The sequence below is a fragment of the Pipistrellus hanaki genome (assembly GCF_964339955.1).
Source record: "Pipistrellus hanaki genome assembly, chromosome: 2".
NCBI lineage: Eukaryota > Metazoa > Chordata > Mammalia > Chiroptera > Vespertilionidae > Pipistrellus > Pipistrellus hanaki.
The window spans coordinates 824,153-839,211 of NC_140504.1; the positions used below are offsets into that span (position 1 = coordinate 824,153).

The following is a 15,059-nucleotide window of genomic DNA, read 5'->3' on the forward strand; positions in this document are numbered from 1 at the left end:
CGGGTTGGGGGAGGGAGCAGCTCCCGGCCTCCAGGACGAGCTGCTTGGTGGTGAGGGGCCTGCAGACCAGCACGCTCCGTCTGCGCCAACGCTTGTTATGGAGAGAAGCAGGAGGTGCCACGCCTCTTGGGGCTGGGGTGTCACACGGGCAAACGGCAGCCACCTCCAGGGGGCGGGGCGGGGGCCAAGGCTGTCAGGTGACGAGGCCGGGCCGGGAGCCGCGGGGTGCGGGGATCGGCGTGCGGGGTGCGGAGCTGAGGGACAGGCTACACGGGAAGCTGTCTCATCCGTATTTCCCACGGCGTCCGGGGACACCATCAGGGAGGGGCCTTGGAAGTCAGACTGACTCAAACCCGCAGGCCTCTGAGGAACCAAAACAGCTTTTAACGTCAATTAAGCAAAACACAGAAATTAACAAAAATAGACATTTATTATCAGGTACAAAACAGGCTGCTTCCCCAGCAGAGGCCAAGGCGACCGCACCCTCAGGGCCTGAGCAGCCCCGTGCGTTTAATGGAGCTCGGCTGCGGCAGGAGCTCACCTACAGCAGGAGCTCACCTACGGCCCGTTACACGGAGTGTGTCCGGCCCTCAGAGCCCAAGCACCTCCGTCCGCGCCCCTTTGTGCCCTTTATTTGATGGGACACGTAGACGGGCAGCTTTACGTCACAGGAACCCTCGCGTGCTCAGTGAGAACTCCCTCTCTGAGGGAGGAACGAGAAGGGCCGGCCACGGATTGCCGTGCAGCCCCGGGCCCCGCAGGAGCCGCCCCTCCCGCTCCCGCCCCGGCGGTCCCTGCCGTCCGTTCACCGTCAGTAAACAGGAGCCGTCACGGCACAGCCCCGGGGCTCCTGGCGCCCGCGGGGCCGGCTCCGTCCGGGGCCCGGGCGGCGATGTCCTCGCAGAGCCGGACGATGGGCTCCTGGCCGGCGCCGGGCGCGGCCCCCGCAGCCTCCCGGACCGTGTGGACGTGGGCGAGGAGCGAGTCTGGCCGCTGGGCCCCGAGCCAGACGTCCTGGACGTGCAGGGACAGCAGGAAGGCGGCGGAGGCTGGAGGACACGGGGCTGTCAGGACGCGGATCCGCGCGGCAGAGCCCGCCACCCGCCCTCGCCGCACGGCCACATGGGCTGTGTAAACCAAACCCGTCCGTCCGTCTGCATTCGGTGATGCAGGGAACGCGGCCACAGGCCAGTCTCTTCTAGGTCTGCCCGCCCCCCTCACAAGCAGAGCTCAGTCCCCGACTGCAGCCACCTGCTCCCGCTCCTGCTCCCGCGTCCGGGGAAGGGGCCCGGCCTCCAGAGGGGCCACGTGCAGGGGCCACGGCCCCGCGTGCCCCCTCCAGGCTTCCACGCCCCCATTCCCTCACTCACACGTGCAAACTGCTCCTAGGCAGCTGCCCAACGTCAAACATGGCCGCTATGTGCGTCTGTACGTGTGTGCATGCACGTACACACGCACACGTGTGTGCACACACAGGCACTCATGCGCACACACAGGCACTTGGCCACCATGTGGAATGTAACCCTGTCTGGGAAAGGCCTGCAGGGAGGGGCGGTCCTGGGGGACTGGAGGTCGGGGGGCGAGCACCCCCTGTGATGGCGTCACTAAGGCCTTCCCCAGGCAAAGGCCCGCCCCCCAGGGCCCCACCGCCCACGGCCCCCAGAATCACCTCGCGTGGCTTCCTCCTCCTCGTCCAGGGAAGCCAGGAGGGTCTCCACGGCCGGGGGCAGGGGGGTCCCCGCGGGGCTCAGGGCCGCCGTCAGCGGCAGCATCAGCGCGCTGAGCTCGGGCGCCGGCCCCTCGGCGCAGAGCCGGCTGTACAGCCGGAACAAGCCGCCCCTCACCGCGCCGTCCGCGAGGAGCCGGGCCCCGACCTCCGGCTGCCGCTCCACGTGGGCCCGCAGCCAGCCCAGGAGGCCTGCAGCCTCAGCCCCGCCGAGCGGGCCCTCGGCCGCCGTGCGCAGCACCCAGCTGACCACCAGGGCGGCGACGGTGCACGTGGGGCCGTGCGGGGCGGCTGGGTCCGAGGGCCCCTGAGCGGGCGCAGGGCCGGGGAACACGGGCCCCCAGTGGGTCAGGATGGACCGCAGGAGACCCCTGCACGTCTCCAGGCTGGACGGCGGCAGCTCGGGGCTGGCTGCCTCCTCCGACTCCCCAGGCCTCCTCCTCCGGCCCCGAGCGGCGCGGGCACGGGCGGGCCCTGTGGGCTTGTTCCCGTCCTTGAGCATCTCTGCCAGAGAGAGAGGACGGTGAGCCTGCGCCCTGCAGCCTGGGTGGCGCAGGGGAGGGGCTGGGGCAGGGGAGGGAGGGCAGGGGCAGCTCAGAGGCCACACTGCCCGGGCACAGCGAGCGCCTGCCCTGGACTGGTGGGGGCGCTGTGGCTGTAGCAGGGGGCTCCCCGGTGGGGCCCAACACCCTGTGTCCCCTCTAGGCGACCACGGGACCCGGGTCTCTATGCCTCCCCTGCTGCCCAGTGGGGGACAGGGCTGCTGGGGAGCGGGGGAGGGATTGGAGGGGTGGGGACGAGCCGGGCGGCCACACGCACTCAGCAGGTCCCGGGCCCGCAGCGCCCCCTGCAGCTCGCTGTCCCGCGCGATGAGGCTCCACTTGTGCAGCAGGAGCAGCGCGTCGGCGGCGGACAGCACCGCCTCGTTCCCGGCGAGGCGGCCCAGGCTCCGGGGGGCCCGCAGCACGGCCGCCCGGCACCGCAGCGCCCCGTCCAGGGCCCCGAAGAAGCCGGTCAGCTGCGCGGAGGCCAGGGCGGGCCTGCGGGGGGAGGACACCTGAGCACGCTGCCCCGTCCGCCGGAACGCCTCCGGGAACCACGGCCGAGGGCAGACCGCTAGGCCGAGAGCCCGAGGTCAGGGGCCCGGGCACACTCACTTCCCGAGGCCGGGGTGCCCTGCGGCCAGGCGGGAGGGAGTGAGGGGGGAGGGTAAATGCTGCCGCTCCCGAAGAGGGGCCTGGGCAGGAGCCTGGGCAGCGGGCAGGGAGGCAGGTCAGGAGCCCTGCACTTTCTTAGGTCAAGGTCAGGGGTCACGTTCTTCCTTCGGAACGCCTGAGGCTGGACTCGGAGGTCAGGGAGCCGGCTCCTGCCCAGGGACCTGGACAGCAGGTTAGTTCCCAGGCCCACGAGGAGTCTGTGAGGAGCCCGTGAGGCTGACACGAGAGAGGGACAGCGAGGACGGGATTCCTGGCATCATCTGCACGCTCTGCCCGGAGCCCGGCTGGAGCACTGACCAGCAGGGAGGGCGGCGTGCCGGGCGGTGACAGGCAGGGGAGGGTGGGTGGCCGGGCGGTGGCCGGCAGGGAGGGGCGTGGCCGGGCGGTGGCCGGCAGGGAGGGGGTGTGGCCAGGCAGTGACCGGCAGGGAGGGGGTGTGGCCGGGCAGTGATCGGCAGGGAGGGCGGTGTGGCCGGGCGGTGACCGGCAGGAGGGGCGTGGCCAGGCGGTGGCCGGCAGGGAGGGGGTGTGGCCGGGCAGTGATCGGCAGGGAGGGGGTGTGGCCGGGCGGTGACAGGCAGGGAGGGGCGTGGCCAGGCGGTGGCCAGCAGGGAGGGGCGTGGCCGGCGGCGGCCTACCTCAGGTGCCGGGCCAGCGCGAGCAGCACGTACAGGAACTCGTTGACCAGGTGCAGGGCCGGCAGCTTGCGGGGCTCCTGGGTCCCGGGCGGGCCTGGCGGGGGGCTGCCCGCCTCCGCCCCCCGGCCCCCCAGGTTGGTCACCCACAGAGCGTGCAGCAGGTCGATGATGCCGGTCAGCAGCGGCGTCTCCAGGAACCTGAGGAGCACCGCTGTCACTCCCCGTCCCGGCACCGAGGGCGGAACCCGCGGAGGATGAGGCTGGCGGCCCCTCCGGGTGGCTCAGGGGGCCCAGCCCCGCAGGTCCGCCCGCTTAGCCCCTGCAGCCCGCACGGCACAGGTCCCAGTAGGACGGCTCCGGCCACACCCCGACCTCACACCCGCCTCCTCACCCTCCGCCCGGCCCAGCGGAGAGCAGCCCGCGGCCGCTGCGGCCACAGGACTCCTCTCCCGCAGCCCCGGCCCGCCCCGGGCCGCGTCGGCCATCGGAGCCGGACACACCAGAGGCCGGCGCCTCTCCAGGGCGAAGGCGCTCCCAGCACCCCGGCCTGGCGCCGGGGGAGGCTATGGGAGCGGGGGCGCTGTCTGAGACGGCGCCGCCTCCAGTTAGGGGCCGGTCAGGAGTCAGAGCAGCTCGGACAGCGCCCTCGCCCCCTCCTGTGGGAGCCTGGCCCCAGCGGCTGTGCAGGAGGGGCCTCTGGGAGGCGGTGGGCTCCGCGAGGTCCTGGGGTGGGGCCGCGCTGGGGTTAGTGCCGGGACAGGAGGAGCCCACAGAGCCCTCGCCCTCCTCCTCTCCCGCGTGAGGTGCCCCGCTCACCTGCCCTCCAGCGCGTGCAGCACCCACGTCAGGAGGCTGTAGTCCCGCAGGAGCGCGGGGGCGGCCCCGGCGTCGCGGGCGGCCTTCTGCAGGATCTCCAGCACCCAGCCCTGCCACCGGAGAGCCCGCTGCCTGAGCGCGCCACGTGGACCGGCTCGGGCGGCCTGCACCCGCCCCCACCCTGCACCCTGCACCACACCCACTGAGGACCCTCCTGAGAGCCAGTGAGGCCACGCCCGCCTGGGTGGAGTTACACGGCTTCCTTCCAGGAGACCATAGAGCCGAGACCCTCCAGGTCCATGGACTGGGGTGGGGGATGGGCGAGCGGGCACCTGGGGGAAGGGTGGGCGAATGGGGGGAGGGGAGGAGGGGCACGGGGGGAGGGCGGACGCAGGGATGGCGGGCGCACCTGGGCCGCGGGGCCGCACAGCGGGCTGCTGGCACATGGGGAGGGTGTGCACAGGGCGGAGGGAGGGTGGGGCACACACCTGGGCCGCGGGGCCGCACAGCGGGCTGCTGGAGAAGGCGAGCAGCACGGGGAGGACCCCGCGCCGGGCGTACAGCTCGAAGCAGTGCTTGTCCCGCATGCCCTCCCGCAGGAGCCCGAACAGCCACTCCCGCTCGGCGCCGTGCTGCGGGGAGACCCACCAGTCAGAGCCGCGGCGGCAGCGGCACCGGCAGCCGGCGGCCTCCGCTCTGACCGAACCTCTGTCACCGCCTCGGGGGACGGGCAGGCCCCGCCCACGCTGAGCGCCCTGGCTCAGGCGGGCCATGAGCACCGTGGCCTCCCCCGGGACCCGGGAGGACAGAGGGAGCCACGGGGCGCAGACGGAGCTGCCCGGAGGTGAGCAAGGACGACGCCCGCCCACACGCGGCCCCTGGGGTCCGGGCGGCCCCGCCGCGCAGACAGCACACGGCCGTGCGTGCTGTGGGAGAGGCCGGGAGGCACAGGGCGCAGGGGGCGGCCCACCTGGAAGTCGGAGCTGTAGAAGAGCTGGAAGAAGCCGGGCACCTTGCTCATGTTCAGGTCCTCATGCGACAGCAGGAACTTGTTGATCTTCAGGTACATGTGCTCCTCTGGGCAGGGAGGGGTGCTCTCAGCGGGCACCGCCTGCTCAGCCTCTGCATTCCGATCCCCCCTCACCCTCGCCCCCACCCACACCCTCAACTGCGCCCTCACCTGTCGGTGGCAACACCTTCACCCGCACCAGCACCCTCACCCCCACCCCCACCTCCACCCCCATCCCCACCCCCACCCTCACCCCCACCCTCCCCCTCCCCCTCCCCCGCAGGCACCTGGCCTGAGGACCTGCAGGGCGGCCTTGGCCACGAACAGCGCCAGGGTGAAGGTGAGCCTCATGTTGGGCGTGCGGACCCCGTTCCGGACCACGTCCAGCAGGTAGAGGACCTGGGAGAGGAGAGGGGCTGTGACTGGCCTCACCCACACAGCCCCGCACAGCCCCGCACGGCCCTGCACGGCCCCGCACAGCCCGCACAGCCCCACACACAGCCCCGCACAGCCCCGCACGGCCCCGCACGGCCCCGCACAGCCCCCACAGCCCCACACACAGCCCCGCACGGCCCCGCACGGCCCCGCACGGCCCCGCACAGCCCCGCGGGGCGCCTGCTCCCCACGCCCCGGTCCCGTGCCGAGGGCAGAGCCGGGGCTCCAGGCCGGACGGTCCGCCTGCTCCCGCCCTCTCCGGGGCACCGGGCGGACAGCGGCCGCCGGAAGCACCGTGTTTAAGCCGGAAAAGAGCCAGAGGGAACGGAACGGCGTTCCCACCACAGGCTCCGGGCCACGCCTGCCTCGCGGGAGGGACAGTCTCCGGCCGCTCAGCCCGCAGACGGCAGAGCGCGGCCTGGCCTCACCTGGGGCTGCTCTCGGAACCGGGCCCCCTCCACGTGCGCGTAGTAGGCCGCCAGCACGGAGTAGGCGGCGGCTCGCATCTGGGGGTCGTAGCTGCTGAGGGCCGCGGCGGTCAGGCCCAGGGCGTTGGAATCCACAAACTTGCGACAGTCCACCACCAGTTCTGGGAAGAGAAAGGGCGGTAACACACCCGCAGGCACAGATCCCTCGGTGCGGCGACTGGCGATTCAACTTCCTTAGTGCTTCACCAACATCAGCGCGTGTGCCAGGAACTGATTAGTCGTACAAACCTAAAGCAGGACACCCCCACCCCGGCCCTGGGCCCCTCGGACACCCACACACACACCGGCCCCTGGGCCCCTCGGACAGCCACACACACATGTCCCTGGGCCCCTCGGACACCCACACACACACCAGTCCCTGGGCCCAGCGGGCACCCACACCCCGGCCGCGGTTACCTGGCCGGGTGAGCTCGCTGAACAGGTGCAGGAGGAAGCAGGGGTCGTACAGACCATCGAGGTCCGCGGGGCTCCCGTCTCGGAATATGGGGTCCTGTGTGTCCTGTGAGAGCCGACACAGTGTGCATCCTGCGCGCCCCCCCCCCCCCCCCATCTAACGGGGGATGCCCACCCACTACCGGGAGTCCAAGCTGCCTGGGACATCCAGGGCATTAAAGATGACTCTGTGAAAACCAGTGCTTGTACCCAGGACAACATGATGAAGTAGGTGCTGGTAACTATGGTGGGTACACAGGGCCCCGGGTGGGTAGAGAGGGGCCTGTGTGGGTTTAGGAGAGCATAGAGGAGCATGTGTGAGCAGGGCCCGGGTGGGTATAGGGGGACTGTGTGGTATAAGGGGTCCTGGGTGGATATAGGGGTCCAGTGTGGGTTTAGGGGAGCATAGAGGGCCCCGGGTGGGTATAGGGGGCCTGTGTGCTTATTGGGGCCCCCGGGTGGGTATAGGGACCTGTGCATGTGACGCAGTAAGAAGTTAACAGGAAACAGCCTGTACCTCAGGCCTCTACAGCTGAGGGTGCAGTGGAGCCCTCGGAGGCCCCCCCCCCGTGTGTGCCCCCTGGTGGCCAGCCCGGCCTCCGCACCTGGGGGGGCAGCAGCCGCCGGCTCTGGGGGAAGTGCAGGATGGTCTGCATCATCCGGTCGCGGTCCAGCAGGCGGAGGATGTCCCCGGGGCTCGGCTGCTGCCACAGGGACTTGCCCAGGCTGCGGCTCGTCTTGTGGTGCTCGACGGCCGCCGGGCCCCAGAGCAGCACCCTGGGGGGAGGGGGAGGTGTCGGCGATGACGACAGAGGACACCCCACTGGAGCGCGCGATGCGCAGGCACTGCTCTGAGCCCTCGCCCTGCCCGAACCCGGTCCCCCAGCTCAGCCGCAGGCGGCCTCAAGAGCCGGGGAGCCGGGACCCACCCCCAGCCCTCCGGGAGCCAGACAGGACCGGAGGAGATGGGGCTGCTGGGCCCCGCCCCTCGGCCCACGCTCACCTGAAGCTGACCAGGCTGAGCTGGTTCTGTTCGTATGCCCGGAGGAGGAGCAAGATCTTCTGGTCTGAGGGAGGCGAAGGTCAAGTTAGGGAGGCAAGTCCTAGTCCCCCTCCCACCCTGCCCCATCACCTCGGTCCCCCTCCCCCAGAACGGTCCCCTCCCAGGATGGTCCCCCTCCCCCAGGACGGCCCCCCCACAGAGGACGGTCCCCTCACCCAGGACGGTCCCTCACCCAGGAGGGTCGCCCCCCAGGAGGGTACCCTCCCCCTCCCCCAGGACAGCCCCATCATCCAGGATGTCCCCCTCCCCAGGACGGCCCCCCCACAGAGGACGGTCCCCCACCCAGGACGGTCCCTCACCCAGGACGGCCCCCTCACCCAGGACGGTCCCCCACCCAGGAGGGTCGCCCCCCAGGAGGGTACCCTCCCCCTCCCCCAGGACAGCCCCTTCACCCAGGACGGCCCCTCCCCCAGGACAATCCCCTCCCCCAGGACAATCCCCTCCCCCAGGAGGGTCCCCCCCCAGGACAATCCCCTCCCCCAGGATGGCCCCCTCCCAGGAGGGTCCCCCCCTCCCCCAGGAGGGTCCCCGCCCCCTCACCCAGGACGGCCCCTCCCCCAGGACGGCCCCTCACCCAGGAGGGTCCCCTCACCCAGGACGGCCCCTCCCCCAGGACAATCCCCTCCCCCAGGAGGGTCCCCTTCCCCAGGACAATCCCCTCCCCCAGGACGGCCCCCCCCAGGAGGGTCCCCCCCCTCCCCCAGGAGGGTCCCCGCCCCCTCCCCCAGGACGGCCCCTCCCCCAGGACGGCCCCCCCCAGGAGGGTCCCCCCCCCCTCCCCCAGGAGGGTCCCCGCCCCCTCACCCAGGACGCTGAGCGAGGCGCTGTAGGCCCCGAGGAGCACGGCGAAGTGGCTGCTCTCACAGACGGACGGGCACAGCCGCACCAGCCCCCACAGCAGGTCCACCAGCGCCTCTGGGAGAAGCAGCGTGAGCAGCAGTGAGTGAGCGTGACTGTGTCTGTGTGCCTGTGAGTGTATGTATGTGCGCACGTGCACACGCGGTCAGAATGAGAGGACACATCCCAGGGAAACTGAGCGTGAAACCTCCGAGCGACCCTGGGCTTGGGTGCATCCACCCCCCCCCCCCTCCTGGCTCTGACAGGCCCATCTCAGCCTCCGCCCTCCCCCGCCCTCCCCACACCTGTCACCAGCCCTGTGCTCCTCCCCGCCCAGTAGAGGGCGCAGCCTGCGGCTACGGCCCACTCCGCGGGGAGGCGCTCTTCACTGCGCGTGCGACCTCGGGGATCTCAGGGACCCCTAACGGTTTGGGGGCCGGCGGTGTGGCTGGGGGGCAGGCCCTCAGGCCTCTCCTGCACTGGGCACGGGCGCTCAGGTAAACACGTCGCCCGGACAGATGGCGCAGGGCCTGGCTCTCCGGGTCCCCGCGGGCCCCGGCCTCACCGGGCTCCCATCCTCCATCGACGGTTCAGGCAGCCGCACGATTCCTCTCTGGTGACTCCCTGTCCCAGGTCTGACCTGGTGCCCCTGGCACAGCCCCCAGACCAGGAGCGGCTCTGGGCTGGGGGGGCTGCCGGAGACAGACAACGCCCTCTCCCTCCCTCTCCCTCCGCAGAGCCCCGCAGCGGGGGAGCTGGATCTGCCTGTGGGGGATGACGGGGGACTCCTCACCTTTCACCTGGGCGTCGGGGGGCCCCTCCTCCCCGGACGCCAGCAGTGTCGGCAGGAACAGGGAGTGCTGGGCCAGCATCGTGTGGACCACGGGGAGCGGGACCAGCCTCTCGCGCGCGGGGCTCTCGGGCCGGTACAGGAGCTGCGTGGCGGCGTGCAGCGCCCTCAGGAACGCGGGGTCCTGATACCGGAACCTAGGAGCGAGCACCGAGGGGGCAGCCTCCTCAGGGACTCACTTCACAGGAAACGGCCCATCTCAGCTCTCCTCCGCTTCACCGTCCCCCTCCGAGGCCTCCTGCTCCAGGAGGGCGCTCTGCCCCCGGGAACACCGCCGTGGGCGATCCGGAAACACAGCAGCCCCAGCGGACAGAGCGGTCTCTCCGGGACCCGGCCCCTCGCTCCCCGGCCGTGGGAAGGCGTGTCTGGCCGGGGAGCAGCCAGGGGAGCACACTCCGGGCGCCCGGCAGCCAGCACAGGGCCAGTCTGTCACGGGCAGCGAGGACGTGGGGCGGGGAGGGGTGAGCTCCCCACCCCGTTCAGCCAGCCGCCCTGGGCACGGGCAGAGCGGTGCCCACGCCGGCCGCCGGCACATCCCTCTCCGAGGAAAGCTGGTGCGTGGGCCCCGAGCAGCAGCAGCCTCGTGGGGAGGGGGAGGGAAGGGGGGGGTGTTCTCCTGGAACAGTAACTGGCGAAGCCGACAGGAGGACCCGGCAGGAGCCGTGGGTGAGAGCCTGCGTCCACACTGACGCGGGACATGGAGTTACAGGAAGGGCACACACACGGGCACGGTTGTTTAGGGACACAGTGACATGCCAAGTCTGAGCACACGCGTGGCCACGCCAGGCTCAGCCTTGTGGACACCGCCCTGGGCCGGGCGGGGAGAGGAGAGCACAGACCGGCCGCGCTGCTGTGGGTGCCTGCGGGTCCCGCACCTCCTGCCTCTCAGCCCCCACGGGAGGCCGCCCTCGCCATCGCACAGACCACTGCACGGGCCGGCTGCGACCGGGCTCCACACAGGGCCCCCGAGCCGGACCGGCAGCCCCCAGCACCACAGACCCCCACCAAGCCACCCGCCACCCGCCACCCGCCGGGCGGCTCAGCGGGCGGAGCGTTGTCGCAAGCGCTGAAGGGCCACTGCCCGCCAGGAACGCAGCCACTGGTGTTTCTCTCTCCCCGCCCCTCCCTTCTCTCCAAAACCAACGAAAACACGGCAGGAGGACAGAAGAAAACCGCCGCCCACTTACTTGAGTCCCGTCTTCACAAACTGCTGCCAGTCTCCGGGGCCCACGTCACCCACCGAGCCCTGCGGGCACAGACAGACAGACGGGCAGCGTGGGGACCAGCCTGGGCTGACACTCCAGCTGCTCCTGAGGGCAGGCCATCCCCTAAACGGCCAGCCGACACGCGCCTCTCGCTCGGGGTTTCCACCTGCACTGGCTCCCAGCTCACCCGCAGCAAAGGGAGCTCAGGGCGGGGCTGCCGTCCCCGTGTGTGCCGTCCCCGTGTGCGCCGCCCCCGTGTGTGCTGTCCCCATGTCTGTGTCCCCATGTGTGGTGTCCCCGTGTCTTCGTCCCCGTGTATGCTGCCCCTCTGTCTGCCGTCCCAGTGTCTGCCGTCCCTGTCTGCTGTCCCCATGTCTGCCATCTCTGTCTGCCAGTCCAGCCAGCACCGGCTCACTCCACACGGCCCGCCTCCCGGTGTTTACACACGTGACAGCACCTGCCCTGGAGGACCAGGCCTCCCCCGGCAGGGCCAGGGTGGGTCCCAGCCACCACATGGAGGGAACCTGGCTGGTTTAACACTCCAAGGTCAACAGAACCCCCTTCTGACAGACCACGCAGAGAACAGCCAGACATCTCAGGAGATGCACCAAGTCCCTGCTCAAGTCTACCCGCCCTGAGGGCTCCTCACGCCAGGGGCTGCCCCCTGCCATGGGCCTCCCAGACGGGCCCTCCCCTCCCAGCCACGCCGATGCCCGGCGCAGTGTGTGCGGTGACCCCTGGCCAACCCTCCTGTCCCTGGAACCCGCCCGGAGCTCGGGAAGGCGGGCACCTACCAGCAGCTGGCTGAACCTCAGCAGCACCTGCGCCTCCTGCCCCCGGGCCCCGCCTCTGCCTGGCTCCCCGCCGCCGAAGGCCGCCACCAGCCACTTCACACAGGCCGCCAGCAGGCTCTCTCTCCAGACGCCCAGCTCTGCCGCCGCCCCCTCCTCCCCCTCCAGGGCGGCCGAGACAGCGTCGGCCACGATCCAGCTGAGAGAAGGCAAGGTCTCAGGGTCAGAGGCGGCACCTACACCTCCAGCTTTAGGTACAACCGACGTGAGGACGGTGCTACCCAGGCACAGGACCACAGCCGCCGCCTCCCGCCCCCTGACGTGGAGGACGGCCGGCGCTTGTGCAGCGGACAGAGCCACCGAAGAAGGGCGCCCGCCCCGCCTCGTCCGAGGCAGGCTGTGCGACCTCCGGCACCCGAGCCTCCAGCAGGTCATTCTTTCTCTGGGGGGGCGGCGGGGAGGAGGGGCTGTCCTAGGCATCGCGGGACATTCAGCAGCACCCGTGGTGTCCACCCTCTGGCTGCCCCCCCCCCCCCGTTGTAATAACACATTGTAATTGCCGTCCCGGCGGAGAGCCCGGTGCGGAGGGGTCAGAGCCCGGTGCGGGGGGGTCAGAGCCCGGTGCGGGGGGGTCAGAGCCCGGTGCGGAGGGGTCAGAGCCCGGTGCGGGGGGATCAGAGCCCGGTGCGGAGGGGTCAGAGCCCGGTGCGGGGGGGTCAGAGCCCGGTGCGGAGGGGTCAGAGCCCGGTGCGGGGGGGTCAGAGCCCGGTGTGGGGGGGTCAGAGCCCGGTGCGGAGGGGTCAGGCCCCGCCGGCAGGATGGCCGGAAGGTCCATCAGGACAGGGCTTCCCCCGGATGGCGCACCAGCACCGTAGTCTCACCACTCGTGCGTGCCCCACAGAGCACCCACCAGCCCCCCAGCCTCCGCACCTCCGGTGGCCGTCGGGAGTCTGAAGCGAGCTGGGCAAACGGTCCTTGAGGACGGCCAGGTCCTTGGCTCTGGCGAACGGGACCAGCTGGGCCAGGACCTCCGCATGCAGCCCAGCCTCCGGGGGCCCGTCAGCACCGAGGAGCCGGGTCTGCAGCCGCCGCCACAGGGCCTTCCTCAGGATGGGGGCGACAGCGGAGGGCACTGGGCGGACACAGGAGATGGTCAGACGCTGGGGAAGGGAGCTGACCCCTCAGCCCACGGAGCCCAGAGCTAACGAGTGATCCGCCGCCCGGCTTCCCGCCGCCCTCCGTACCTGCTGCGGGGCGCGTGGGGCGGCCCTGGGCCCGGCGCTGGAGGTAGCCGTGCACCAGGGGCAGGACGTCCTCCAGGCCCTCCTGCAGGCGGGGCCCCGCGCCCGGCCGCCGGCACCACAGCTCGAAGCGCAGCAGGTGGGGCCAGCTGCGCCGCACCAGCAGCTCCGCGATGCCCAGGGCGGCCGGCGTGCGCCGCGCCAGGCAGCAGTCCAGCAGGCCAGCCCCCACCGCGGCGGCCAGCTCGGGCTCCCGCTGCAGGCAGCCCAGGAGCACGGCGTCCAGCTCGTCCACGGCCAGCGCGGGCAGCAGCGCCCCCAGGCCCCGTACGTACTCCGCGGCCCAGAGCAGCTGGCCGCTCGGCAGCTGGTCCTGGGGGCCGGCGGTCAGCAGCTGGACCAGGGCCTTGCCGAGCGCACTCAGGCGCCGCTCCCTCCCGGCCGCCGGCGCGGGCCGGGGCGCCAGCAGTTGGGCCTCGGGCAGGCTCAGCAGGGCCAGCGTGACCTCGCGGAGCTGAGCGCCCTCCATGTAGGTGTGCAGCGCCCGCAGGGCCTCGATCTGCGGGAGGGCCTTGGCCGGCGCGGTGGCCGTGCCCGCCCTCCGGGCCCGCAGCTCCCTGAGCACGCTCTGGGCGACGGCCTCCGAGTACCCGGCCAGCAGGCCCAGCTGCCCGCGGCCCTGGAGGATCGGGGCGCACGCCGTCAGCAGCGGCAGGACCCCCGCAGTGAGGTGGGCCCCCAGGAGCTTGGCGAGCACGGGGCTGAGCGTGTGCGGGGGCAGGGCCTGCCGCTCCAGGGCCAGGAACCAGCCCTCCAGCGTGGGGTGGCGGAGCGCGGCCGCCAGCACCTCCTCCAGCGTCTGGAAGACAGACGGCACGCTCAGGGGCCGGGCCAGTGGAGCCTCCGCCGAGCTGAACAGGATGGAAGCCCGCCCCCCCCAGGGAGCTCAGCACCCCACCCCCGGGCCCGGGCCACGCCGGACCCCACTGCCACGCCATCCCAGCACGACCTTGAGGGCTGGACCGGGCCCTGGGCAGCACCTCAGCCTGCAGGTCCCAGGATTCAGCCTGAATTCTCTGCAGCAAACCGCCCGTCCCTGGGTGAGGACGGCCATGCAGGCCACGCACCGTGTCGCCGGCCAGCTCCAGCGAGGCCGCGGCCTCCGCGTCCAGGAAGAGGTCGGCCTCGGCCTCGGCCCGCGCAGCCTCGCTCTTCTCCCGGTTCTGGGCGTCCAGCTGCGCGCAGTGCAGCACCAGGCGCCGGAGCAGGTCCAGGAGCAGCTGCAGGAGGGGGGGGCCTGCGGCCCTGCCCAGCTGTGGGGAGAGCCAGGCACCTCAGCTGGGAGGGCAGGCAGTCCCCAGGCGGTGCCGTCCCTCCCTGACCGGGTGCGACCACCAGGAACAGCCCGAGGCCAGGCTGGAAGGAACCTCGGCGTCTCCCAGGAGGATGTGGCCTCCTGCACCCGGACCCAGCGCACACGGCTGTTCTGGCCAAACGAGGGCGGGCCCAGCTCCACCCGCCCCCACGCTCCGTGAGCCACATCGGACAAAGGCTCACTGCTGAGCCACCGCGTGGCCACGCACAAAGGAGGGACTGGCCTGGCCGTGCCTCGGAGCCACCGCAGGGGGAAGGGCCCGTCCCGCCGGCAGCTGCCCAGCGGCCAGGCCCAGCAGCACGTGGCCGGTGGGCAGAGGGGCTCGCTGGGCTGGCGATGAGGCCTGGAGAACACGGTTCCTCCCCCTGGTGCCTGTCCCGGGGGGAGGCTGTGCTGCCGGGTGGCGTGGCCCGCGCGGGGAAGGCTCACCTGGTGGAAGCGCTCCGCGGTGGTCCGCAGGCACAGCAGCACGTGCTTCACGGACAGCAGGACGCGGTGCATGGGCACACCTGGGATGGCATCTCGCAGCCGCGCCTGCACCGCCTCGTCCAGCAGCGTGGCCTGGCCCTCGCTCCGGAAGGCCGCCTGCAGCAGGGCGCCGAAGGAGCGGGCCGCGGGGTCCTCGGGGGCAGGGCTGGGCGGCGTCTGCGGAGGCTGAGGAAGGACAGGCATCACCCTGAGGAAGGGGCACAGCCCCACCAGGCGACGCCCACTGGCAAACACGTGACCACGCGGCGTGCCAGGTGCGTGTGCTCCTGGCGTCAGGCACAGCCTTCCTCACAGCGCACCATCGCTGGGCCTGAGCCGGCAGGTGCCTCACCCCGAGGACAGAGGCCACCCGAGGAGCCTGCGCCCCGCAGCCACCGTGAGGACCCCTGGGACAGGAAGTCACCCGTAGGCAGGGCACGGGCTCCTCCAGGGCGAGCCCTCCACAGC

At 71.9% G+C, this 15,059-nt stretch overlaps 1 protein-coding gene across 1 annotated transcript in view; it reads right to left on the reverse strand.

Moving 5' to 3' along the window:
- Nucleotides 1-411: 411 nt before the first annotated feature.
- Nucleotides 412-15,059, reverse strand: part of URB1 (URB1 ribosome biogenesis homolog) — a 34,179-nt gene continuing 19,531 nt past the window's right edge. Inside the window, exons 20-39 of the mRNA XM_084873527.1 lie at nucleotides 14,553-14,777; nucleotides 13,876-14,061; nucleotides 12,752-13,607; nucleotides 12,438-12,639; nucleotides 11,511-11,706; nucleotides 10,699-10,757; nucleotides 9,455-9,648; nucleotides 8,629-8,739; nucleotides 7,765-7,828; nucleotides 7,367-7,538; nucleotides 6,726-6,828; nucleotides 6,270-6,430; nucleotides 5,694-5,805; nucleotides 5,368-5,474; nucleotides 4,886-5,029; nucleotides 4,398-4,507; nucleotides 3,582-3,779; nucleotides 2,546-2,766; nucleotides 1,670-2,230; nucleotides 412-1,049 (exon numbers count right to left, since the gene is read on the reverse strand). Of these exons, the coding sequence (XP_084729653.1) occupies nucleotides 829-1,049; nucleotides 1,670-2,230; nucleotides 2,546-2,766; nucleotides 3,582-3,779; nucleotides 4,398-4,507; nucleotides 4,886-5,029; nucleotides 5,368-5,474; nucleotides 5,694-5,805; nucleotides 6,270-6,430; nucleotides 6,726-6,828; nucleotides 7,367-7,538; nucleotides 7,765-7,828; nucleotides 8,629-8,739; nucleotides 9,455-9,648; nucleotides 10,699-10,757; nucleotides 11,511-11,706; nucleotides 12,438-12,639; nucleotides 12,752-13,607; nucleotides 13,876-14,061; nucleotides 14,553-14,777 (4,203 nt within the window). The 3' untranslated portion in view covers nucleotides 412-828. The remainder of the gene's footprint in view (nucleotides 1,050-1,669; nucleotides 2,231-2,545; nucleotides 2,767-3,581; nucleotides 3,780-4,397; nucleotides 4,508-4,885; nucleotides 5,030-5,367; nucleotides 5,475-5,693; nucleotides 5,806-6,269; nucleotides 6,431-6,725; nucleotides 6,829-7,366; nucleotides 7,539-7,764; nucleotides 7,829-8,628; nucleotides 8,740-9,454; nucleotides 9,649-10,698; nucleotides 10,758-11,510; nucleotides 11,707-12,437; nucleotides 12,640-12,751; nucleotides 13,608-13,875; nucleotides 14,062-14,552; nucleotides 14,778-15,059) is intronic.